The sequence below is a fragment of the Pyrgilauda ruficollis genome, unplaced genomic scaffold (assembly GCF_017590135.1).
Source record: "Pyrgilauda ruficollis isolate IOZ18807 unplaced genomic scaffold, ASM1759013v1 scaffold28, whole genome shotgun sequence".
Classification (NCBI taxonomy): domain Eukaryota; kingdom Metazoa; phylum Chordata; class Aves; order Passeriformes; family Passeridae; genus Pyrgilauda; species Pyrgilauda ruficollis.
The window spans coordinates 9,602,470-9,629,488 of NW_024524155.1; the positions used below are offsets into that span (position 1 = coordinate 9,602,470).

The 27,019-nt window shown below is 40.0% G+C and overlaps 1 protein-coding gene across 2 annotated transcripts; it reads right to left on the reverse strand.

The window, feature by feature from the left end:
- Positions 1-33: 33 nt before the first annotated feature.
- On the reverse strand, positions 34-26,257 carry LGMN (legumain). 2 transcript variants are annotated; one of them, XM_041472052.1, is made up of 14 exons: positions 26,163-26,257; positions 20,120-20,297; positions 12,351-12,448; positions 11,457-11,538; positions 10,854-10,939; positions 8,199-8,274; positions 7,685-7,747; positions 6,747-6,813; positions 5,005-5,123; positions 4,229-4,318; positions 3,347-3,544; positions 2,551-2,721; positions 1,594-1,661; positions 34-794 (listed from the first exon to the last, which is right to left on the reverse strand). In XM_041472052.1, exons 2-14 carry the CDS (start codon positions 20,255-20,257, stop codon positions 755-757), a joined length of 1,296 nt encoding a protein of 431 aa, XP_041327986.1. In that variant the 5' UTR covers positions 20,258-20,297; positions 26,163-26,257; the 3' UTR covers positions 34-754. The 2 variants fall into 2 exon arrangements, with proteins under 2 accessions (XP_041327986.1, XP_041327987.1); XM_041472053.1 differs by lacking the exons at positions 12,351-12,448; positions 26,163-26,257 and having other exon boundaries at positions 20,120-20,290.
- Between the last annotated feature and the right edge of the window lie 762 nt (positions 26,258-27,019).

Sequence of the window (27,019 nt, forward strand, 5' to 3'; positions counted from 1 at the left end):
AACACAGCATGTCCAACACTATTGCACTGTGGGTGGATCAAACTGTCAACTTTATTTTTATTCACAGGCAATTCCTGTACTCCATGACTTCCCACAGGTTTGTGAGTATACACAATTAATTACAGCATACTGGTGCTAAGTTTACAGCATTAAATATTTCTGTTTTTCTTTGGGAAACAGTGCTTTCTACTCACAAAGATTTTTACTGTTCAATATTTAACTCTGCTGTCCACATCAAACAGCTCCCATATGCAACTTATTTCTTTAAACTGTTAAGGAGTTAAAACTTAAAGAACAAGCTTTGGTTTCTTAACTGTTCAACCAATCTGCAAATTAGTCACTGTAATGGCATTCATTAACTTTTTTTAAAAAGTTAAAGAGTTAGCAAGAGTATTAAAAAAAACCCCAGAGTTAATGACTCAATGTTTAGATTTAGGATGGATTTAGCAATCACATAGGTGGCTTGTAGTGTTGATCCAGAGATTCCTAAGAGCATTGTGCTTTGAAAAAAATTATCCATCTTGAAAGCTCCAGGTGGTCTGCCAAAATGCCTCTCTCAAAGCAGCAGGCTGTCAGCAGGTGGGGGTGCAGGGGAGAGCACTGGCAAGTGCTGCACTGCTCTTGGTCAGCTCCCAGCACAGTTCCAGTACAGTGTCTGACTCTCTCCAGGTTGCATGCACATAAAGACTGGATTATGACAGCTATGAAAAGTTATCACTTGTAGTAAGGGTTACTTTCAGGACTGCTGATTCCATCAATACCCAAGGCACACCCGATTCATGGCCAGGCATATTCTGCAACAGAGAACAATAATGGTGAATAACTTTTCAGGTACTCTTCTCTCAAACTATTTCCCAAACTGACTGCAGTGGGCTGCCACCAGGAGTGGGGCAGCAGTTCTTCAACTCCTGAGTTACATGTACACACTAACTGAACTACTAGTCCATCCTCACATTCCCTACGCTTCTGCTTTCTTCTCTCCCTTTTACTTCTCTTGTATGACTCACAAGCTGGGATCCCAACCTCTACCACAAATTCCTAAGACAGAATTCCAGCACCATGCTGCCCTTGGCTCTACTGCACCACCACAGGGGTCAGCCTGGACCATTACTTCCCTGCTTTCCCAGCCCACACATGAAGGACATAGCACCATATTCTCTTTCATCACCAGAACCCAGCAGTGCTGTGGCATTTTGAGCCAGCAGCTGAGGGGGTGGCACAGAAAACACAGCAGTTCCCTGCCTGGCTTCAGTGTAAGCTCATGCAGGAGTTACAGGGCAACGCCCTCGCACCAGTCATGCTCTTTTGTTTGATGTTGTGTGGTGCAGTGGGATCCTCTGACTGGCTGTCATTTCCCCTGAGGCTCAGTAAGGAAATTAAAGGGTTATGGGGACATGGATTATTATGAGTGGGAGGGAACAAACAATGATGTTTGTCAAAACAAACATGTCTAAATTTAGAGTGATTTTTGGACAAAATGATAACAAGAGCAGAACAAGTGAGAAGCTTTTAGGATTAAGCTTTATCTGCCTATTAGCTTTCGTTCTTCTAGCCACAGTTAAAACTACAGGGCATATCTGGGAACCTCATTACCTGTCAATGGGGTATCCTCCTTCACAAAGGTTGACCAAGGCATACAGCTGTCTCAGTGCATACTCATACTGAAATAAACAAACATTGTTAATCATTTCAGTGATGAAAAGCAGGTATTGTTTATCCAGACTAAATGGTGGAAATAATTTAGAGCTGCTATAATATCCAAGGTGTTCAACTGATGATCTAGTACTGGGTTAAATGGATCTTTTTTCTACACACTTTGCTCTTGGAACTTCAGGCAATTCAGCCATTTAACTTCCTTGAACTTAGGAAATTCAGCTGTGCTGAATATTGACCTCATACACAAGACCACCTAATCCATTACATTCTTAAAATCCCACAGAACAAAACAAAAAAATCCACTAAAGAGGCTATCTTGCCTGCCATCAGGACTTCCTTATTCTTACCTAAAGTCTAATAACACGATTTAAATCCTCAACTGGGATCCCAGGAAGAGCCAACAGTAATAAAGCCCCTAAATTAAAATGTGGTTCTCAAGAATTCAGCAAGATGATGGAAATAGCAGCGAGGGTACTGCAAGGAATTATGAATAATACTATATCATAATACAGAAATCTGAATGCACCAAGATTATGAATTCATAGTGGTGATGGTTGTGTTTCTGTTTAGTCAGCAGAGTTGTTAAAGCAGAAATACAACATTACTTTTTTTAACATTGGGATTTCTGGAGAGGAAACTGATGGAAGAAACAGCACAACTAGTAAAAATTACATATTATTTTTGTTTTGTTTTGGTTTTTTTTAGTAAACTTCTTGCTTACCTAAAGGTGTAGTAAAAATTGTTTCCAAAAGCATTACTTACCCTTCCCCCAAATCTAACCTGTATGACTGCCCCAAGGTAGCTTTTAAATAAAAGCTGATTTTTACAGGTGTGCCTATGACTGTGCTGGTTTTTGTGGCCTGTTTATCAGGTTATATCCGATGAGTGACTTACCACAGGTAAGTGCCAGTTGAAGCAATGAGCTTTGAAGTGGTTCACTGCTGACTGGTAACAGTCATAATTGCTGATGGTCAGTCTGTCTGACAGAATCTGCTTGGTTTGTTCTGTTGATCCTGTTACTACGGTGACTATCTTCTGCATGGATTCTTGGATGAATTCTTTCACCTATATATAAAACAAAAAGAACTTAAAACATGCTTTTTCTAAATCTAATGTAAAGACTTTGAATGAAATTTCTCTTTCTTTAATCCTCCTTTAACTTTTAGGCTCTTTAGGGAACCAAATTTTGCCATTTATTTTTAGCATAGTCTCTTGCACTTGTCCCTTCTTACTCAAATGAAAACTGACGAAGTCAAGATTCCTGGAACCCAAAATTACTTACTCTCCTTCCACTGTTTACCAGGGAAAGAAGGCACCACCAACACCAATACTGACTTCCATTCTGCAGGAGCTATTTGATTTGGGATGCTTCAGTTCTACAGAGACATGAGTTGCTCTAACACCAAAGATTAAGTCTTCCCCACAAGAATCCGTATGGATGCAGATGAGGAATTTCCTGTCAATAAAAGCTGTGCGACTGACTTTTGCATTTGCTTACCTCTTGGCTAGATAATCACTATTGAATGTGCCTTGTGGAACAGATCACTGAATTTTAAAGGAAGAATAAACCATCAGCTAGAGGTTACCAGTCTAAAGAGCAGTTCTTTTGACTTTCAGGGGTTTTCCTTCTGCCATTTCTTAGGACAGAAGTTAATCTGGCCTGATGAGCAATTATTTTTTCTTTTCTTACCTCCAGGTATGCTTTCATCTCTGCAGCAATCTTCTTAGCCTCAGAAATGTCATTGGTAGCCATCAGCTTTCGTTTCATGATTGCAAAGGGCACATCAGGACTAGGTGTCAGGTCATAGTTTTCCACAGGTGGCAGAGAAATGGGCATAGCTTTCTTCCCCATGCCCTGAAACTGCATTACCTTCATGGAGGAGATGCTCTGAAGGATAAAAAGTAAGCAGATGGAAATTGTCAATCACCCTCAATAGGTAGTTTTGTCTTTGTCTGCCATGCAAACCTAAATCTCTAAACTAGTTTTATTAGAGAAAATAAAGGAGGTAACAGGGTTGTAGGTGTGTGTGTCTGTGTGTATGCATATGTTGGGTTTTTAATACAATGAGGTAAAGGCTGCCAAAAATCAGGGAACTTTAATTTCCAAAACTCAGTGGGGGGAAAAAGGCTACCAGGTTACATAACCAACTGCATATTTTTTTAAACAAGTATTTAATCTGTTGCGTAATGGGACTATTGTAAATGCTGTATCACCTCTTAGCTCTTCCCATTTGAGAGATCATTGTATTTTTTAACATTTCACTAATACTCATAATATGCTGGGAAGTCATAAATATCTTTCTTTACTGAAGTGTCAAATCACTGGCAGAGCTTGGAGGACAATGTGTACCCTGATTTCTTGGATTAAAGCTATGCAAGGCTGATTTCCTTTAGCATCAGAATCATCACCTCTTAAACACTGAGGTCTTCTAAGAGAAATAGCTCGTGACTAAAAATGACTAAATCAACTCTGCCAGTTTACAGCTGTTTTTTGTTTGGATTAAGGCACGAAAGTATCGGGTAAGAAAGGCCTGAAGATATATTTGAGCAGGAAGCCCTGTCAAATACATACTCTGTTTCCATACTGCATCACATGGCTGGTGTTGGTGCGTTTCTTCACCAGCTGAAACTGCTTGTGGAGTGTTTCTTTTCTTAGATCCTCCTGCATGAAGAAAGTTCCATGAGGTCTAAAATAGTTAAACTCAGCTATTCTAAAAATGCAAAGGAAGCTGCAAAGGGTCTTTGCTGTCATTGAGTAGAAGGATGTATAGGACAAGAGCTATACAACCTTTGAAAGACATTGAAGTAAAAACTGAAAAGAAGATTTGACAGCATATTCTCATATTGCTTTTAGTAATCTCATTTCCCAGCAAATGGGCAAGAAGGGAGTGCACTAGCATGCAAATCCCAGATTTGTTTCATTAACACTATTCTCCATTATACTAACAAGTGGGTTAGCCACAGTTCCATATTTAAGCAGCCCTGAAACAGACATACAACTTACTCAACTGCCCAATTCATTTAACACATTTGGAGATGTGGTCTCAGATTAGCAAATAAAGACTATGTCATTTTGGAACCAGAAGTTAGATATTTTCTATCTTATAAATAACAAAAGGAACTAATATTTCTGAAAGTTGGTATTGGAAGTAAATTCAGTGGCCCAAATAAATAAAGATTATATATATGGTTCTGAGTAGTAGATAAATACTTTTACCAACTTGATTTGTTGATTTTGTTCCCATATAAAGCCAAATATTTTCACAAATCTTGTAAAAGAGCTATGTTTAAAAATCCTAGTGATCTTTTTAATACATAAAGTGAAGAAAATTTGTTTAAATAACTTACCATATCTGAATCTTCCATCCAATTCACACTGTACCAGTCCCCAAGATAAGTCTGTCTTTCATCATCGTAGTAACATGCATAAGATGACTCCTTGGGGTTAGCAGCCGTTGTTGCGTAAACTGTAATACAAATAGTAAAGGGTTTTTATCTTCTTTTTTTTTTTTTTTTTATTTCCCCTCACCCCTCCATGAGTCAGCACTTAGCTGCACATAATATATTTGTCTAAGTATTTTGCCTTTCAATCATTTACTTCTAAATAGCAGGAAGGAAAGAAGTATGTTAACCATTCTGTTCAGTCACCCTCAGTGCTGCTCTAAGCACCCTCTGTGCTTCTTCTTTGCTGCCAAATGTGGTCTGAGGTGTTTAAAAAAAAACTGCCTGAAGGAAAAATCTACTATTCAATAACTGCCTGAGAGCACTGTGCACTAACAATTATCTATACATTCATTTTCTTTACTACAATTATGAGATCTTTTCTCCAACTTGAAGTGAATCCCCTAAAAATCATCTTTACTTCCACATAATGCCTCCTTTTAAGTAATATAATTTGTTGGATAATGCTCTACACTGAGACAAAAGTAAAATAATCCTACATTTGTCCCAAGCACAGTGTTCCCAGTAAGTCATCTCTAAGACAACAGAAATACTGTAAACACATACTGACAGTCTCAAGACAAAAGCAATTTTGGCTTTTTGCCAAAGTTAATACATACCATAGTTGTGTAACTGAAGAAAAATCCATATTTTAAAGTGAAAGTGTTCCACATGATTTTATAGAGCTATTGTGTTGTTTCTACTCAGAATGTACCTAAAGCTCAAAAGTAAAAAAAATCTTGAATCTTATCTGCGCAGTAAAATGCTCCTCTTAGCACCCTTCAAAATGCTTACTAAGTAACCAGTTAAACTTCTTAGCTTATCAGTGAAAGCTGCCAAAGACAACTTTGTACTCTAATAGATAAACTGTCCATTTTCTGCCTTTTTAAGTTCTGTGGCAGAGCTGGCTGTAAAACCAGAGTCCTCAGACTGGAAATTTCTGACAGAATAAACTATAAAAAACACTGAGCATTTGTCTCGGACATCGTCAACATGAAACTTCCTGTAAAAAAGAAAAACTGTTTGTAAGAAATCTTGGTGGGTGTCAGGCAGCATACCCAGGGCCAAACAGCCAGGATGCCATGGACAGGCACATGGCAGGTCTCCTCTGCAATGACATCTTCAAAACTACAGGAGCAAGCACTTCTCTCCTTGATACGGAACAGCTGTTTCAAAAGGTTCAGATTCCACAACCCAATCAAGGCTGAGCTTCCAGCTCTGCAGCAGAGAGCTTGGAAACCCTGAAAAATCTGAGTTCCACGTCCTGGGTTGCTGTGCGAATGTGCAGCAAATCCACCTGGCAGTGGTGTCTCACAATTGCTTTGCTACTTGATGAAACTGAGAGCAGGAACTTCACACCTATTAGCAGCGCTGAGGCTGAGCAATGTTGTATAAACAAGGCAACCACCTGGTTCCTGAAAAGAAATACTTTTTCAACTTCTCATTTCCAAGAAACTGAAAGCCTTTTCAGTCTTTTGTAAGACTCTACTAAAAGGAACTTCCTGTAAATGGAAAGTATTACTTTCTTATGCTCCCCCACTAAAATTCTACATAAACATGCCTTGAACCTATTCCTGTCACAGTCAGTACTTGTTTAGGTCTGTGACAAGCTGTGATATTTAAGTCCAGTAAGTTAACTGATTGCTCACCATTGATATTATCAGCCAAATGATTCATCATAGATCCAGACTCACATGCTTCAATGTAAAACACCATCTATAGAATACAAAAATAAATCAGAGACCTTAAAAAATTCCATGAGGAAATGGAAAAACCTGTTTGGTGCTTTTTATCTGTAGCTAGTTGGCCTGTACTGCTATTCCTGAAACACAAGCTACGCATAATGCTACAAAACAAAAGATAATTTTTTATTTTCAGGAATTAAACTCTGTAGAAAGAGGAAAGAATAATAATGAAAAGGTGTTATTCACCTCTACAGAATCCACAGGGATCTACTAGCTATTGTACAAAGCACGGATCAAATACACAGTCACTCTATAAGCACAGCAACGTGTTAGTATTGAATGTAGTGTCTCTGGAACTGATGCCAGCTGTGTGTTCCTAAACACAGCCAGCCATAGCAGACATTGACACAAAGAACTGCGTAAAAAAAAGTACCAGTAAAATGTTCAAAACAGTAATTTTTCTGCTATTAGCACATGTGATGAAATAAATTCACAGAATTTTCTGACAAGAGGTACAGTCTTTTAAACTAAGTAAGTAACTGTAAGGAAGACATGAGGTATATACAAACTTCCTGTAATAACAGTCTGAAGTGAACAAAGCACAGAAGAAAGAGTCAGGTATAAATTATGGGGGTGCAGCAGTTACAGATGTTGTTTTTCTAGACAGAATACACAGCATTAGCAAACGGCAGTTACACTACATATGAACATTGACTGCCAAAACAAGTAAACCATTTACAGAAAATTTGGAGCACATCAATCCTTTTAACTGCAAAATCCTAATGCAAATTTAACTGCATGTAACAGATTCTTCCTACTTTGAGCCAACTCTCAAAATAAAAACATCTCTCTTCCATGCCAGCTGCTCTTTTAATTTCAGAATTTCTGGTATGCTTGTTTACCTTATGGTATTTCTTGTGATGATACATGTACCAAATAGTCTTATTCAAGTCTTTCACATGAAGCTGTAAAATAAGAAGGCTTGTATTAAAACTACTTAGGTTCAACAGACACACAATTCACTTAAGAATAAATACTAACTGTTGTGAATATGTACACTATTTTCCCAATAAATTTATCCAGTTCTTTGCCCTTCTGGCGTATAACATTCTAGCATTTACCACTCTGGAAAAGAAGAGTAATGGTCCCAGAAGATATGTATAGTGCACCAGAAAGCCAAGTCACACCTGTGTGAAACAGTCTGACTATGGAATAACATAACTTAAGTTTCAATTAAATGTTACAGATTTTAACTGGAAAAAATCCAAAATACAGTGATCAGAAGAATAGTGCTCTTTTTCGGCCTCCCCGCTCAATATAGCAGTGCACTAAATATTCTCATGTTTTACATATATTCGTTACTATTTTAATATGTCACTAAAATTATGGATTTTGTGTTATTCCCAAAATGCTTACATCATCATCAGGAAAAGCCAGAAGTCCTGGAGCTCCATGGTCAGTGAAATAAACAAACACATGATCCTTGGGACCACTGTAATGAAAAAATTGCAAATGAAGTCTTTTTAACTACTCCAACCTAATCTTCAATACAACTCATCTAGATGCTTCTCAGTGCCAAGACATGTCAATATCTGAAAATAATAGAGCTGAAGCACCTCCTCCTCCTGGTAAATTTTTTTTCCCCCAAGCATATTAGTTTGGATCCTTATTAGAGGAGATGCCCGCAAAAGGAACAAAAACAAAGGTATAGGCTAGTCCCTCAAATATGGAGAATATGGCAATCACACTTCACATTCCAAACTGTAAACTGATTGAGACAGGCACTGTTATATAGGGTATGGTGGAAACACAATCGGTTTCTAATGACTATGTGAAGAATTGGTAATACTGTGGGCATTTGTAGAAGTCTGGTAAAAAAGGAATGCTTTTATAACTGAGTTATACCAAGGTACCATTAACACAAGGATAAATAATAAAAACCTCCTTGCTAAGACCCTTAGGTATGTGTAAGGACTACTATGGCCATAATCAGCCACACAGATCACCAAGCAGTGTCAGCCTACAGCTCCATGAGGAACTGATGCATGTACACAGGCACCCAAGGGGCCACGCTGGCATTTGCATCCGTGGCTCTGCAGTCAGTTGAGCACTGAGCACTCACAGGCTTTGACACCCTCACATCTGTGAGGTACAGTTTGCTGTACAGTCTGATTCCACTCTAAATCAAACAGATCATGTTTGGGTGACAGAAAAGTCCTGCCCTAACACCCAGATCTGCAAAGGAGTTTTCCTTTTAAACTGGATTCAGGGACAATTAAATATAAAGTGTGTAGAAAGATCAGGAGTCCAGGCCCTCCTCTGTTGCTCTGTACTAGAGTCCAGAAATCTTTACTTGCTTTTGCTCTTTCCTCACAGCAAACAGGTGCAACTGCAGCAGCTCAAGGGAACATTGTCCAGCCTTCTGTTTGGCCAGTAACCTACTGGTTAGTGGGACCACCTGAAAGTCCATCTGGAAGCCTCCCAGGGAAAGGATAATTGAGTTCTTGTCCCACCCAAGAGCAAAAGTCAGGCCACTTGAAAATTCAAACAGAGCCTAATAAAGAAGGGTTGGCGTTACTTTTTGGCTTCCTGCTCTTGATCCTAAATGCAAAAAATTTGACCAATGTGGAATGTAAACCATTGAGACTTTTATTTGTCTTCCTGAGTACATTAAGAGACTTTGGCCCTCTGCGTAGCTACTCCCTTATTTGAATGGGAACATCAAGCTTTCACAGGTGAGGTGTGTTCAGATGTACGTTTTTTTAAAACAAAAATTGCTTCATAGTCACCCCTTGACTCATTCCAGATACTGGAAGAGCACAATCTGGTAATGTGCAGTAATTTATCAGCGCTGTGCCTATATGTGTTGCATATATAATTTTCAACCTCAGCGTTTAAGGATGAAGTTCAAACAATTCAGAGCAGTAACTTATTTGACTACTGTCCTGCTCCTTTTTTATTGTCTCCTCAGTGCCAGGGTGGGATTCTTCTGTTTTGTTTCATTGCTATGCCTCTAAAATCAACCGTGAGATGAAGATAGATTTCATAGTTTTTCTTTAACAAGGTTAGTTCTTCCAAATGGTTGAATTTAAATTCTTAAAGGTTTTATAGTCATTCTTGTACATAGAAAAATACATGATCTAGCTCTTAACCAATAGTCAGAAATATAGCACAACTTAGTAAGGTGGCATCATACTTTCACATCTCAAACTCTGTAGAAGCAAGATGAATAACTGACATCAGGTATCCTTCCAAGAAGATTTCTTATTAGGCCCTGAAATGTATTAACTACATTCTTGAATCATCTAAATTATATAAGCCTTTATAAACTACCATTAATTATAAATCTTACATTCCACTTAGTAAATCTATAATTTATTATTCTTCATACATTAAAATATTGCAAAACTTAGAATAATTTGTGTAGCTTAGTTTACACATAATTTAAGCATAATAGATCACTTACAAGTTTAATTGCTTATATTACTTTTTCAGTCACAAAGATTTTTTTTCATTAATTATAAACCATAATTCCACTTCATTAGGAATAAAACTATGATTTATACTCAGCCTCAATAACTGTACATGTGCTACAAAGACCAAGGCTGGGATTAGACACGCAACTCTTCCAGCTGATGAGCTGGTTAATCTCTCTCTGTTCCTCTGCCACTCACTGCTAAGCCTGGCCTGAGTTTGACCTAAGTCTTCTGCTGATTAATAAAACTGTTCATGTACATTAAAACAAGCCTTGGAAAATCCTTTCCAGAAGTCTCCAAAATTTAGCCACACTATCTTAGAATTGCCACTCTTGCAAAAGATAATAGTCTAGATAACAAATACCTTAATACGTTAATACTGCCCTCTAGAACTTTTATAACTTAATCAGTCAATCAGCAGTTGCTTTCTTGTGATGCATAGTTTAAGAAACTAGAACCACTGCATTTGTAATGTGAAGGACCTGGAATTGCCATCAGTAATTTTGCTGGATTCTTAAGTTGCTCTGATTTATTATTTTGTTAAAATCAGTGTCAATTACACATGCAATTATTTTCTAAATTAAACTTCTCTTACCTTTTCAATACTTTTCCTGATCCCACCCCCTTCACTGCTTCCCCATCTCCTCTGAGAACTGCAAGAAAATTCTTAGGAGTAACATCCTAAGGATTTGAGAAGATTAAAGTTAGATCTGATCACAAAAATAACAAAATCTTCATTTAGAAAGATGGCTTCTTAAAGTTAGAATCTATGCATGGATGACAAATTTAGCTGGCCATCCTTTTCAATACATCTTTATCTAATGACTCACTTGGCTGATGAATCATGAAATCATGGAATGACTGGATTACTGTACTGATTTAATGAAACAATTAGTTTTACATAGCTGTTTTTCAGATTGAGTTACAACATTTACAATCCAAGACCTTACTTCCTTTTATTTCATGCGTCAGCATGGAAACAGTGTAAAGGTTTACTTTTATGACCAATGCTTCACTTCAAAGAATCTATTGTCTATATTCATCTTATGAATACCAATCTTCATGCCAAACCATGCAGGTGAATAAATTTGATGCTTTATATTATGTGCATTTTGGAGTGTAAGCTACAGGGTGAAAGAATTTATTCAGACCTTGGATAATGGTGAACCTTCCCCAGGGAAAGGGGCTTTGTTCCTACCTCCTTTGTATAGTCTTTGGGCACTCCAGCATACACATCTGAGCCATTAGGTCTATTGATGACAATGCCTTTGGTTGGATTTCTGAAAGGTAAATGGAACATAAATAGGAGTAATTAGCCACATGCCATGCAATGGCCTCAGAACAAGGAGCCAGCTCACCTGAGAGTACAGGAACTTGCACCATATGTCATTAAGTGATTTCAGATTGCACTTCAGTCAGTTACATATTTTTGTCCCCGGTGTCCTTACCCTCAGAGTACACTCAAGTATTCTATCTCAGATCATGTCAATTAATCTGAAGATGTAGGTGGTTGGTCTCTATCGATAGTTTCTCTCCTTGTAGTCTTGCCTTTATTCCCCTTAACACTTGGCTCCCAGTGCTGCTGTTCCTGTAATGTCTGCTGATTTTGGGGGAAGTTGTTTCAGAATTAGAGGCTGTATAAATCAACTGTGTTGTACAAAACACAATGATATGCTCTAGACAGTCACCCAGAATGGGACCTGTACCCATTTTCATTGAGTGCTGGGAATTAATCTGATAATATCCTCCAAAAAGCCCTGAAAGTTGTACACAGACCTCCTCTGTGTTCACAAGTTAAGTTATTTATCTGCTGCACACTGCTATGCCTGAGAGTTAGGATCTCTTACTCTCATAACAAAGTTCTGCAGTCCTCAGTGCCACAGCTGATGCTGAGCTGTGGACTAAGGCTAAGAAAGCTCATGAGCACATTTGAAAGGAGAATTATTGTGTTGATGACTGACATCTTTATGCATATCACAATTGGTTTTAAGGGCTTTTCTTTCAAAACTACTATGAACTCAAAACACACTGGTGACCATGGCATGTTTGTAGTAACCACACAGTTTGTGACCAGTGTACGTTCATCACTTACTCCTCATTATCAGCAATGTCATCATACATCATGACAATGATCTGCTCATCTGGAATTCCATTTCGGTGTACAATCTGGTACGCATGGCACACATCTGCCTGAAATTAAGGAAATTTTCATTACTAGTTTTAACAGAAATTTTACCTTTGATACCACAAGCAAAATAGCTTTTCAGACCTAAGAGCAGGCCATTGATCAAAACAAACTTCATTCCAATATAAGAGACTGAGGGTTGCTAGAGAGCTGAAATGCACAGGTTAAACCAGAGCTCATTGCTCTTCTCTAATTAGAAGCAGTTGCATTAACAGTAGAGACTATGATTAATATCTCTCCCTCATTACCTATTTTGATTTCTTATTTAAACAGAAACCAGAAGTTACTTCAGACTCGGTACAGGTAAATTTAACATGAAGCTCTCAGCAATATTCTCCATGCTATGAGAAAATCAAAATAAAAACCTTCTGCAGTGACAGAGAAATTCAAAGTGTGCCAAACAGACAAAAGGAGTTAGATTTCCATCAATTTCCCTAAGTTCTGCACTAAGCCTGCACAACTAAGCATTGAAGGCTGTCCTTGACTTAAGCAAGTATTGTTTACCAATCCCATCTATGGAAAGCTTTTATTAAATCTTGGTTTACTATGAGATGAGAATTTGGTTTAAGGAATATTTTCTTTTTAATTATGTATTTCTTACTCTGCAGAGCAACTAATTCAGGGCACATCAGATTTCAGTGGAAAACAGAATTGCAAAATTTCTATTCAGGCTCTTTTGTTGATTTGTACAGGATATGAATAAGCACATTTTCTTTACAGAACCATCTTCCCATGACACAGAAATAACAACACCCATTAAAGTGATATTACAGTAAATACAGAGCTCTATCAGAATGCTAACTTCTTAGTAACCCCAGCCCAAATGATTATCTTCTTTAAAACTTACAGTCCCTGAGTGCCCTAATGGAACATTAACAATCATTCCTAAACTTGAGAACTAGAACCCACCAAATGCTAGGAAAAGCTGTGCAGGATTAATGGAAGACATCTCATCTAACAAATGCACACTCCAAATGCATGCCAGAAGCAAGCTTTAAAGCTTACTTGTGTTGAACTAATCTAATTTGCTAATTTGGAAACCAAATTGATGTGGTTTAAGTAGACCAGTGTCTATTTAGATTACTTAGGAGTACTAGTGATTTTCATTAGTTTAACCAAAAGGACACAGTAAAATACTGTACCTTTATAATCCTTGGTCTTCTAAGCACAGATAAAATTGAAAAGAGAAGACAGTTGTACAAGATTCTGAAGGGTGAGGCACATTCAATGCTAATGAACTCTCCAACAATAAAATCTCTTTATGTGACTAACCCGAAATGTTAAACTGTTCTTACTAAAGCAGTTCCTACTTCACAGGTCAGCAGCCTAGGTTCTCTTCCACCTATCCCAGACAATCTCCCAGTTAGTTTTCCATTTCCTTGTATGTCATTATACCAGCTGCTGCCTCAACAAGTCAAAACATTGAGGTTAAACAGAGTTAGGAAGGTATTGCATATAATATGAAACAAAAGAGCACAGCTTTGACCTGAGAACATATTTGATTTTCACAAGCAACACAAGCAGAAGTAGAAGAAAACACTAATCAGGGCTTCTCTACACTGATTGATGAGTAATCACAGATCTCTTCTCACTCTCAAAATATCACACACCTCTGTGGTGCTGACAGGAACCTTTAGAGGCTGGGAACATAAGGAAATGCTTAGGCATGCAGTGATGCAGCATCACCACATTCAATCAGCAAGTGTCTGTGCTCCCACAGACATGTGGCTGGCCAGCAGGGACTTTGGAGGTGTTTCAACTGATCCCAAGTACTCAAAATAAGTTAAACTTTGTAAATGCATATTATCGGGTTTTTTTGGTTTCCTCTCCTTCCTTCTGGTTCATGCACAGTTTGCTCAGTATGTCCTGTCTTAGCAAATAGTAGTCATCAGCAAAATCCCTGCCGTAAAGGAAGACAGATCAATGTAGTCAATTCCCTTCAATCTCAACTTAAGGCTGTTTGGGGGTTGTCCCAGATTTTAAGGCTTTTGCTAAGGGAACTGTACCTGCTGGCAGCATAATGATATCACCAGCAAAGGCTAGAGCAGCAAAAACAGGCTTTCCTGCTAAAACTCCATTGACTAAAGTAGGACAGTTATGAGTAAATAGTTAGGGTTTATTGCATAGAATTAGCTGACCTAATTAGTCACCTTTGATATTGCTCATGATTGATCCCTGTGTACACATAAAAAACCCATAAATCTCTACAAAACCAGAGTAAAAAAGTTTGCAGCTAGAGCAGGGAGGTGTATGTGAATGTAGAGTATTTCCTGTTGATGTCTAACTGTCTCTCAAATACCGCTATTTGACCTTGTTTCTCTCTGAAATATTTCTGGCATATCTGCACCTGTAAACCACTCTAAAAGAAACAGCTGTTCACTTGTTTCAGATCTCTTATTGGTATTATTCTTGATGGTTTAACATGTGAAATGTGTGCTATGAACATTTCCTGGATAAACTGTCACTAAATCATGTTTCTGTGACAGTGATTTGGGTAGGGCAGCAGCTGCCCCACACAGCACAGGAAAAGGTGCAGCTATAGAGCTCCTGTTGCACAACTGACCTTATGGGTAGCTCCAAAATGGACACTGTTAAGGGCATGGTTTAGACCTTTCACCCCCTGGTTAGTCTAAACCCTTCACTACATCAGCAAATTCTGATGGAAGATCTACTTAAATAATTAACTCCTAGATTTTGAAAGCATGGGGATAAGAGTGAATTACCCTGTTTTCCTGGCACCTCAATTTTCCTCTGCCATACAGCTGTTTTACAGATTTGAACAACACAGCTTTTAAGCAAACTGCCTGGGGGGATTTTTGGAAAAATCAAGTTGTCTGTGACACAAGCTTGCATAAATAGTTCCTAAAGGGAAAAGCTTGGACTTGTGCGAAACTGGTTACTTCTTGTCTTATGACTGCTAGGTTCATGGCTGAAAGGAACTGTCAGCTTTACCTTGAAGCAGCACAATTCCCACTACAGTTGTGCTGAAATATCACAGCCTAAACAAGAATACACTCTAATATACAAAAAAAAGTACAAGAATATGTCTGAAATGCCAGCCACATCTTACTCCTTTACTTAAACACATATCAGTGAATCTGCTCAAAGATATAACTCTATCAAGAATTTAGGAAAGGTTTCCTGAGAGTTCAGTTTAAATTTTGTAGGCACAGTGGGAAAACGTTAATTGAAGCCATGAGGCCAAGGCAGCCTTAGTGTCTGTTACCTACAAGACAGGAGAATTTAAGACTGTCCTGGAATAAGATACTGCTCTGGCTGGTAGTGTCTAGGACACTGAATAAATACAGTCCCACAAAGCTCAGTAAGTGTAAGACTAAAAACAACAACTGAAAACAGACTCATGTATACAAATTAATATTTTTTAAGTTTTAATTTTGCCAGACTTTTTCAGTCTAGCATTTCTCTTGAGGATGCATTTCGCCTTTAGTAAGACTCAGGCTTTTGCACAAACTGTGTGGGTTTGAGTTATCTTCTCTTTTTCTGATCTGATGTGAAGCCAGCTTTAGATTTGAGTTAGCTGGTATGTTCATCACACAGAAGAGCCAGACTATTTCTTCTAATGAGAACTAGTTTGTTGAGTCATTCTCTAAATCTGTCAAAAGCATTTAGTACTGTATTTGCTCACGTATGGCACTAAGTTTTCCAGAGGTATTTTATCCAGCTCTTTGTGCAGCAGAGTGCTGAGCCACTTTCCCTAGGAACAGGGGGAGTACTCTTGAACAGTAGCCAGTCTCATAATAGAAAAGCTGCTACAGAGAAGCCAGAGTAACTGCTGAGGAGCAGAGAGGAGCACACTGATACCCTCCCACAGCCCAAGCAACCCTAATCAAAACCACTAAAATAAGAATAAAAGCGCCAAAGAACTGAGAAGTCACAAGCACAAAGCAATGTACAAGCTCTGCAATGACAGTAAGCCTATCACACTGGGCTCTATACTACACAAACCACTAAAATTTTATTTTAGGAACTGGATGAGATAAATGTGTAAGACAAGTTTAGGTCATCCTGATTAGGATGAAGTCCCAGTTCAGCCATTACAGTGGAAGCAACTGCCTGCAAAGTGTGAATCTTGCTCATATTGAGCACAAATGCTGATTTTTCTCCTTCTCTTTTCTATCCTTGGTTTGTACTGATAGTGGATCCTGACCACTGACATCTAAATAACCAATCTTAAGCAAAGTTTCAGATTCCTTGAGGTTACAGGTACAAAGTCAGTGTTTCCCGGGTCTGCAAAGTCTTAACAAACTTATTATTCCTGGGGTCTGTACAGCATTTCATGTATGAAATAAGAATTTTTTGAATTTGTATTTTTGAATATGTAATCTATTTCTTCTGCTTTTGTAGTTGCTCAGTCAGATGAACACATTACCACCAGATAATTACTGTGGCAGACAATACAGTACGTTTTGACCGTGTTGAAACGGGCAGAATGCGAAACAACTGGAGCTCACAAAATAAAAACGTAATACAAACATGCAACATCATGTATTAACTGTACCCTGGACAGCTGAACTGAGCAACTGAAACCCAGAGATGTGTCTGCTGAATTCTCAAATTACAAAGGGACATTATGAGTGCTTAGTTGCATGTAGGGAATAGCAACAAGTGTGGTAATAAAAAAAAAAGCCAGATTGAGTAACTACTTACTGGAACACATCTACAAATCCACTTGTACACAGGCTAGGTCAGAGACGTTCTGGGGAAGAAAGGTGATGGCAGGAGTGAACTGAACTAGAGCACAATGTATTTTCTTCTGCAGTTTCTCCCTTGGAAAGCAAAAAAATTACACAAATGTGCAATTCTGGAGCGCTGCTTTGATTTCTTATAGCACAGGTATGATTCTACTGAACAATACTATGTGTTTCTATGTGTGTTCACTATGTGTTCTGAAGCACAGAAATGAAAGACCAAGTCCTATTCCTGGTCCCACTGTAAGTGATTTGGCAAATAATTTAATTGCTTAAAATGTTTTTGCTTCTACCTCTGGAGGGTAGGGAACACTAACACACAAAGACATGGTGATCAGTCTGCATAGTATTTTCAAAAATCTGTTAGAACTCCTCAGATTTCTGTAGCATCTTTCCTCCTCAGAATAATTCTACTAAAAGTCTATCATTCTGCTTGTTTTGCTGGGAACAAATTTCTTCAATTTTTTAATACCCAAGGCACTCTTGTCTGGATGACACATCATGGCACACACAAGAGGATTTCCCATGACTAACTGCTGGGTCTGTCTCACAACATGTCCCTGCTACCATGCATGCTCACTCCCACCAGGCCACAAAAGGCCACTAGGCAGAACAGCACAAGCTGCTGCTGCGCTGCATCTAGTGGGAAGTGGGTTTTTTCATAACAAGTTAAGATGCGCAGTATCTTGCTCAGGACAGGCAAGTAAGAGCCCAGCCTCATTCTGAAGGATCCTTCATACAGACTCTTTTACAACGCTGCTTTTGTCACTTTAATAGGATTATTATTGGTGTTCTAATTTTCTTCTTTCCAAATGTTAATACCTGAAGCAAGTGGCGGTTTAAAATACAGGTATTTCTGGCAATTAAATTCAGAACAATCCAACATGGCAGATATTGTGCATTGTTAGTTGACATTATCTTCAAAATTAGGTATTTAAAGAAATCCTGTTCTCATTTTTCCAACATTGAAAAAGAATTAGTTAATAACTATCTGCAAAGCATGACCACATTCAAAAGTTAACAGGCTTCTGTGAAACTGGCATGTTACAAAGATTCACTCACTGTTGGACACAAATATGTAAGTGTGGATCTTGTGTTCTTCACAATCCTATTTTACCTGGAAGATACACTTGCAGGCTCACTGACAGAGAGATTAAAAATTGTGCACAGGCAACTGAGAAAAGGAATTCTCATGAGCCACAGCTTCAAAATTGTAGTTTTATTTAAAGAATTAATGTTGTGGTATTAACTCCTCTTAGAATGGAAGGGAGCCAGCTAGACTGGTTATACAGCAATAGCAACAAAAAGAGCACAACTCAGTTATTAAATTTAGACACTCCAAGACAGGCAGTAATCAAGTACAGCAGTAGTATTTTCATCATTGTTTCTCAATTTCAACTTTAAAACTGTTCTTCCAAGATTTAATTTTAAATAGGAATAGTTTATATTAAGGCTGTAATATTACAACTATGATTATCAGGTGATATCTACAGTGTAAGGAGCTGGGAAAGTCCCTAAAACCTGTTTGTCAGAGTGTTTAGCTAGCACTTGCAAGTGACAGGTTGTTCTTCAGATGCAACAAGACTGTCAGTCTGATTAATTTAGTTTTAAACTCATCACTGTGCTGGAAGTTACAAACTGATTTTGAGCTGAGAAGGAGAAGAAACACATACAAAACCTAGGGTGCCTAACACACAGAAGGCTCATTTGTTCCTCAATCCACCAAGAGGATGAAGCCTCTCTATATTTTACAGGCAGTTACATTAAAAATAATAAACACTTTTAAAGTTCCAGCATTCAGCAATTCAACCAGTACATTTCATACAACTCAGTTTTAAAAATGCTGATTTGGTACACTAGTATTTAACGAACAATACTATAATAAACTCTTTTTCTAGCATTTACAAATATATAAATATACACACAAATCAGAATTAAATTGATCCTGTTCTCAAGAAAAGCCAACCTGCAAATTTAGAGCAAAGACAGCATTTCATAGATTAATCTGTTCAAGGGATTGTCCAGCAATTTCCCAAGGGGAAAGTGCTGCAGAAGTTTCCTGACTGCTGATTATAAATCTTGAACTTAATCAGTTAAGTCACTTGGATTTAATCCTGTCCATAGTGACACCCACACTGAGCCCACAATTTCACAACACACTGGCTTTCCCAGCAGCATTAGACTTGGGAGTTCCTGCTCCCTTTCCTCCTGTTTCTGCCACTCATTTTATTCCCTGCACCCTGGTGCACCACATCTTTGTTGTGCCAACATAATTCTGAGGCCATGCCATTGAACAGTCAGCAAACTGGTTCAAGTTAAAAAGATCCCCCTTCCACATGTCCTCGTCCTCCACTCTTCAAAACATAATAGTGCATTTGCAGCCTCCAGAGATTTTTTAACTAGAAAAAAAGGAAGCTTCTCAGATCATAATGAAAAGAGGAAATAAATGGAAAGAAACACACGTGTCTCAACATGAGGTTTACCTCTAGATATCCTTTGCACAACTGCAAGTTGGGGTTACATCCTCTAGCCTAGTTACTAATAGAGTATTTACCCTAAAAGGCACAGGTCTCCCAGGATGCAGAAGTGTGATTAGAGGAAGAATACTTCTCCTCTGGTAATGACAGCTTTTTCAAGAGGTTAGAAGCTGAAAAAAGTTATATGCAAAATAAAAAAAAAAAAATATATATATATATATATATACATATATATATATAAATCACATAGTAAATAGGAGCAGTGAAAGGGAATTCTTGGGGTGGTAACAAAAATAGCTAAGAGCAAGTTCTGAGCAAATCTTGCTGCTGTTTGCTTTAAAAACTTCACAGACCTGGGAGTCTAGAAGTAGAAGCACTTGCTCAAATGACAGAAGATCTAAACTAGTCTAGATAATAGCTTCCTGCAAGTCTGGGAGCTGGCATTTTCTGGAGCATGGACAGCATCAGCATGTGGAACAGCAGTCCTTACCTGGTGACGATAGTTGTACCAGCCATTCGAACCTGCAACAATCACCACCCAGTGCTTGCCTCCATCTTCAGGTTCTTCCATGGGGAATGTGCTGATGCCCAGAGCACAGCCCAGCAGCAAAACTGCTTTCAGTATCATCTCTCTTCTTTATTTACTCCAGAAATGGGAGAAAATTCCCCTAATGAAGAATTTTGAGACAAGTAAATGAGAGGACATCAGCCAATAAAAAAATGCAAAACAAACATCAGCAATATCCCAACTAGAAGCTTTTCTTGGTTGTGGGGTTTTTCTGTTTGTTTTACAGACCATTTAACCCACAGTACAATTTCGGGTCATATCTTCCTTTAGCACCAAGCTGCTACCAGTTACAATAGCTTTTTGTCAGCTTTCAAATCTGACTGAAGGCAATTCTGAATAGGACAACCAAGTTGTTCAGCTCCCTCTGGTTGTTTCACTCTATAATAGTGAGTAAGTCTCAAATACAAAGCAAACCTCACCATCAATTACTTCACAGATAAAACTCTTTCAGATTAAAACTATTCTCTTGGTCTCTGCTTATGTGATTCCCTGGTTTCCACTCACTGGCAATTAGCCCATTACTACTGAGTCAAATCCCAGGTGATGTAGGACACTAAAGACATGGAAAAGTGCTGGGGAGTTGGAAGGTCAGAGTGTCACAAAAGCTCTCTGTGCCCACCACACCAAAGAGGGTGGAAAGAGGCCATGCCACTGTTCTGCAAAGATGCAGCCCTAACTGCTGGGGCTGGGGGGAAGTGCAGGGTGTGAGAGCCTCACGCTTATTTGTGCAACCTTTTATGCTAGTGGAGAGCAAATGTGAACCAGTACCACATGAAAGAGCAGCATTTTTGCCCCCTTTCCTCAATGGTTAAGTGTTTGCACAAGGTGCACAGTGAGAAAAATGCATCTGAGCCTGTGAATGACAAATTTAGCAGAGCACAGGGGAGGTTTGAGCCCATGCAGAAACGGCTCTTTCTGCTTTCTTGAGAGGACAAGAAGTAGGGTCCTTGCTAGCGAATGTCCTGAGCACCTTGATTGTCTGATAAAGCACTTACTCTACAAGCAAACTATCTGGCCATATCCTATCACAGGTTTAAGGTCTGCTTTTTGAATTGGGGCTCAGGGGGCAGGCAGGTTCAATTTATTGGTCACAGTCTCAGGTCTGCTGCATCCAATGTGAACTCTAAAAGCAAATTCCCCTGAAGAATTGCATGCTCCTGGCTGGCACATGAGTAAAGATTACACATTTCCTCTGTGAGAATGCTCTGAGAGATGGGATTTTACACCTGCCTATCCACAAAAATGAGATCCTGGAAGTAAATAATTGCTGCTAGGTATGGAAGAGTTGTTGCAGTAAGAGCAACAACTTTTAAGTAAGTACTTTTAAGTAAGCCTACTTTAATGTGGCTTTCTCTGGAATAAAAGCTGGAAACCCCCAAGCCACTCAACACAGTCACAAGGCAAAATGTCAAAACTACCACTAAACCAAGTGAACAGTATCTAAGTCAGCCTCAGTAGCCCAGTCAAAACCACCCGTCTGCAGCTACTCAAATGAGGCTGGAACAGAGAAGCAGCCAGATCCTCTCCAAAGCAGCTGTGTTCAGAGAAGACAACTAATCTAACACATAGCATGGGCTCACTGGTCACTAAGATTTAGTCTTGCAGGCAGTAGTATGAAAAATATATATATATGCATATATTATACTATATATACATATTTAAAAGTTAGGGGGTTTTATCCTTTTCAGTGGAGCTAGCACAAAGTAAGGAAGTCTTGACAGTCTAAACAGAACCAAACTTTAACTGTTATGAAACTCCTTCTTCCAAAAATTTATCTTTCAGGAAGAAGCCGCTCCTGTCACTGCCTGTAACACTTGGAGCAAGAACAATACACAGTAACTTAACAATTTAGGGTTTGTTCTTCAGTACTCAAGCAGATATGAAGGAATAAGCAGATTTTTATTAGATGGTTATACTCTCCCATGTTGAGCTGGAATTGTAAAGTTTTGTCATTGCTGCGAAAGAATGTAGCTTTGTATGGCAACTCTGCCTGATCCATCTTGTTGCTTCTTCAGATAAGACAAATAACATACTGTGCTGAAGATGCACTGTGTGTACAACATTCACAAAACCTGCCTATTATGTTGCCTACAGCCTGGGTAAGATCCAAACCAACCTGTACAGAGCTTTTGTAAAGTGCCACCATAAGCGACAGGCCAATGAACCTATTCATTTCCAATATTCAATTTCATGTATATCTAACTCCTGAAATATTAGGCAAGTAAACAAAATTAGGATTGTTTAGACAATCTGCTCATAAATCTTAACTGAATTTGACTTACTGGAATATTGAGTTAAATTTCTTGCACACAGATCCCTCAGAGCCTGTCTGATAACATTTCTCCAACTGCAACATGAATTATATTTACATGAAAAAAAAAATTAAGTTAATGGTCCAGATAATTGCTGGAAATTCTCTCACATGATGCTTAGCTCTTTGAGATAGCATTCATCAGAATCCAGGGCATATCAACAGAAACTACACTGGTGCCAGCTGTTCACCGGGCCATATAACATGGTGGCTAATTTCAAAGGAGGTCCTGGCACACAGACATCCATCACATGGAAACATGTGATGTCCATGCCACTATTGGTTACTGATATACCAGGCAAATGGAAACGGTTTGATGGGATTGTCTTTCCTGGTGAGTTCACGCTCCTGACTACACTAACGAGGACGCACAGCTCTCAGGACCCCGCCAGAACCGTGCTGTGCCACACACAGGTACCCCAGGTGTACCACACCAGCTCTGCACCCTGCCTGCAAACAGCCCCACCACTGAAAATCCCTGGGCCAGAGCAGGAACAGAGACTTAAGCTACCAGCCCCTCAGGCAGTCCCTCCATGAGGGATTCAAGAGTCTTCCACACAGTACAAAGGTATCCAGGTCTTCACATTTCTCTCCTCTGCTGAGACAAAAATTGTGACTGATGCAAAACACCCAGGAAAAAAAAACACTAAGAAACATTGCACTGAACTAGCAGATCATAGGTATTTTGTCATGGATTGTTTAGAATAGAAAAGAACCTCCTCTTTGGCACAAATTAATGACATAATCTCTCTTATCTGTCTTTTCCTATACTATAATTAAATCAAATTAACACCAGAAAGAAGGGAGGAAATTAAAAAAAAAAAACCAAATGTACCACAATGGACTAATAAACCATAACTAATAAATGCTCAGCTCCCTGAAGTAGCACTTAAAACAGGTTTAAACACGTGCAGTGGGAATGGAGCTTCACCATTTGTTCCTACCTACAGCTTAACAAAAACCCCAAACCAAACCCAACAAAGTACAAACAAACAAATAATGATCAAACAAACAAATACACTCACACACAAATATATTTCTGCTTGTTTTAAGAAGGCCTCTGAGTGCAAGTGGGCAATTTAAAAGGCTATGTTCAGGGTTGTGTTGTATGAGTTCTTGACCTACAGTTGAGAAGAGAAAGCTCCCCATCACATGCTTTGTCTTCAAGTCATATTAAGAGAAAGCAGCTCAGCTGACCAGCTTACCACAGGTACAGAAAAAGCCTTTCTCTGAAGATCTGTCACATGAAATCAATCCTACATCACATGCAGATGAAGACTGTGTGGAAAAACTAAAAACTTGCTACAAGATCATCTTGGAGCTTTGGTTGATCCACAAAATATCATAAGATTTGATCACTTCCGCCTAGTCTTTCTGACAGAAGAGTTAATTAACTTTGCCTGGAGACCATGCCAGGATAAAGGCCCATCAGTGCAGTGGGTTCAGCATCAGATCACCACGTACACATGCAGGCAAGGCTGCTGCACAGTTTGCACAATCTGTGGAAGAAGTACATCCAGAATTGGGTGGCTCTTGCAGAACAATTCACTCTTAAAACCAAAACCAGTCTGTCCTGACAGAGGTGCTTTGACCACTTCCCAGTAGATAGCTAGCATACATTTCTGACTTGATAAGAGGGATGCTTAAGAAAGACCACATCTGGAAATGGCTGGCTGCTGCTGGAACAATTTTTCCGGCCAACTGCCTGTACCCTGAGTTCACAACTTTCCTTTGCAAAACAGTCCTTTAAGATCAATATTCTTAGTACAGGATAGCACACTGAAGAAAGGGCTTTGAGTTGATCAAAGTATTTTCCACTAGCTTTTAAAGTAATATTGACACTTCAGAAGGTTGCACTCGAAATACCTTAAGCAGTCTCCAAGAGCTATATAAACAGAAACCATATCTCTATTTCACTTGCATCAGAAGTACACTAACAGTAACCTTGCTGAAAAACAACAGTCTTAAGCTGGTCAGATGACCATTAAAGCTCTTCTATGAAGTCTTTCTTAACAGCTCACTTCTTATAACTACTAGTCTTTGACATTCCCAAATCAAGCCACGGTTCCTTTCTCCACAGAGTTCTTCCATATTGCCTGCCACTTAGATGCTGATTTCCACAAAATATGTGCAGCCTTCCTCACAGGAAACTGATGTCCACAGTTCTGTCAGCAATGTTCCACCCGCATGCTGTGCTGGCTGCTACAAAAACAGAAGTACCCAAACCTGTGATTAGGCCCCTGCACAAATAATCTGATTTTCTTTCTGCACTTGTGTTGTAGAAAGTAAATAAATTCTAGCACGGTACATTTTGAAGGAGATTATTGTCCCTGTTTCAAAACATTTCCTTACAAAGTCTGCTACTAACCATTCTATGAACAGGCTTAGTATGATTAGAACTTGTAGTAAAATTTTTCTGTTTAGCTACTGAAGATGTATAAGCCACTTTTACTGTAAAAATCCATGATTTTTTTAACTCAGAATGATTCTTGATGTTAAATAAATGTATTTAAAAGAAATTACAAATAAAGTTCATTCTCCTGTTTGCAGGTTTACTTTTCTCAGCAGCAGAGATGGTACAATTTACCTGAGGGTAAAAAAAAACCAAAATCATTCCTAGAATTGTGATAAGCTAATACATCTGGTTTAGAGGATTTTTTTCTCTACATGTTTCAAAAAAACCCAGATTCAAATCTGGCAAACCTTAAGGCTTCAATAAAACTGCTTCTGCTACTTACTTCCTTATCTGTCTGCAGATGTATGAAGCCTCTGCCATCACATTCTGATAGTAAGAAAAAACAGATACCGCAATGAGCTGGCACTCATTGGGGGTATAAGGGTAAAAGACTAAGTCAGGTAAGGGTGAGAATGTCTGCTCAGCAAACACGGACATTTTGGGAGCACGGAGAGAATGAAATTCTGCAGAAGTTATTACACAGAAATTCCAGTGTGATATTACACAAGATTCATACACTCCACATGTCTTTTACTATGGTTTATCTTAGCATTTCAGGTCTTGGCTACAATATTTATGTTAACTCGCAAATACCGACATCCAACACAGTGTTCCATCCTAACTGGGAGCTAGTGGTACTGCTACCTCCAAGCAGAACCTCATGCTACGGCAAGGCAGTCTACCAGCTATAAATCACGAGCCACAGCGCAGCGCCTTTCAGGCATCACCAGCTCCCTCCAGAAATCCCCTAAGTAGTTATTCCATCCTTTTCTCCCGTTAAAAATGTATTATTGGTGATTAAATCTAAGCTGCTGCCACTGCTTCCTCCCACACTCCCCCCTCTCCCTCCTCTGCCAGCCCTGGGCAGTGCTCCTCGGAAGGAGCCGCTCTGACTCCTGTCTCTCTTCCAGCACGGAGGGATCAAACACAGTTCCCAGGCCAGGCGTGCCAGCCCCAGGGCCAGACGGAGCGCCGGGCGAAGCGGCGGGGGCTCGGCAGCGCTCGGAGCCCGGGAAGGAAACCGGCACCCTCGGCCGCTCCCCTGGGAGGCGGCGGGGCCGCTCCCCCGCCTCTGCCTCTGCGGCCGGGCAGCGGAGCGGAGCGGGCCGTCCCTGCTCACAGCTCCCTTCGCTCAGGCGTACCCCGCGTCTTCCCCCCCCGGCCAGAGCGCCCGGACAGCGCAGTCCCGCCGCCCTCACCACGTCGTGCAGAGGAGTCGCCGTCGCGGCCGCTGTGATTGCGGCGAGCGCCGTGCGGGGCCAGGCGACCGCGACGCGCGGGGGGCGGACCCGGGCCCGGCCAATCGCGGCCGGGCGGAGGCGGGGCCGGACATCCCCCCGGCCACACTACGAGCCCCAGCAAGCCCGGCGTCCCACTGACTCAGGCGGCCGCGGGCCCTGCTCGCAAAGCTTTTTGGGACTTGTAGTACTGCGGCTGCGGGGTGAGGCGCGTGGTCCCGCGTGTCCCAGGAGTCCCGGGAAGCTCCTCTCGCGTTGACCGGAGCGCGCTGTGGGCGCGCGCCGGGAGCCTCCGGGGCCGAGGCGTTTGCGCAGGTTGTCCACGGGACACGAACGGGGCAGCGCCTTCCCGCTGGAACTGCGCCGTGCCTTTGGGCAGGATGGAGGCAGGAGACCCAGAACGGGAAGGCAGAGGGATGTGCCAAAGGGAATCCGTGAAATGACGGAAGAAGACGAACGGCCCCTGAAGGTCCTTGCGTGTCTCAGGGATGGCCGCGCTGCCGGTGCCTGCTGCGGGCCGGGCAGGCGCGGTGCTGAGCCGCACGCCGCGGCACAGGGGCTGCGGCTGGGCACCGACACCCTCTCCGGTTTTAGTGAGAAAAGGAAAAGCGAAAATCCTTTGTGAAAAGTAGAGGCGCATGCTTCTTCACCTAATAAACCACGTAGAAAGAAGCACACCAGCTTCCTTATTGCATACCATAAAAACCACTTGATATCTGTAAAAAAACAAACAAACAAACAAAAAAAAACCAAAAAAAAAAAAAACCCAACAACTAACTTTGCATTTTGTGACCGACTGTTTTTGAATGTCTGCAGAA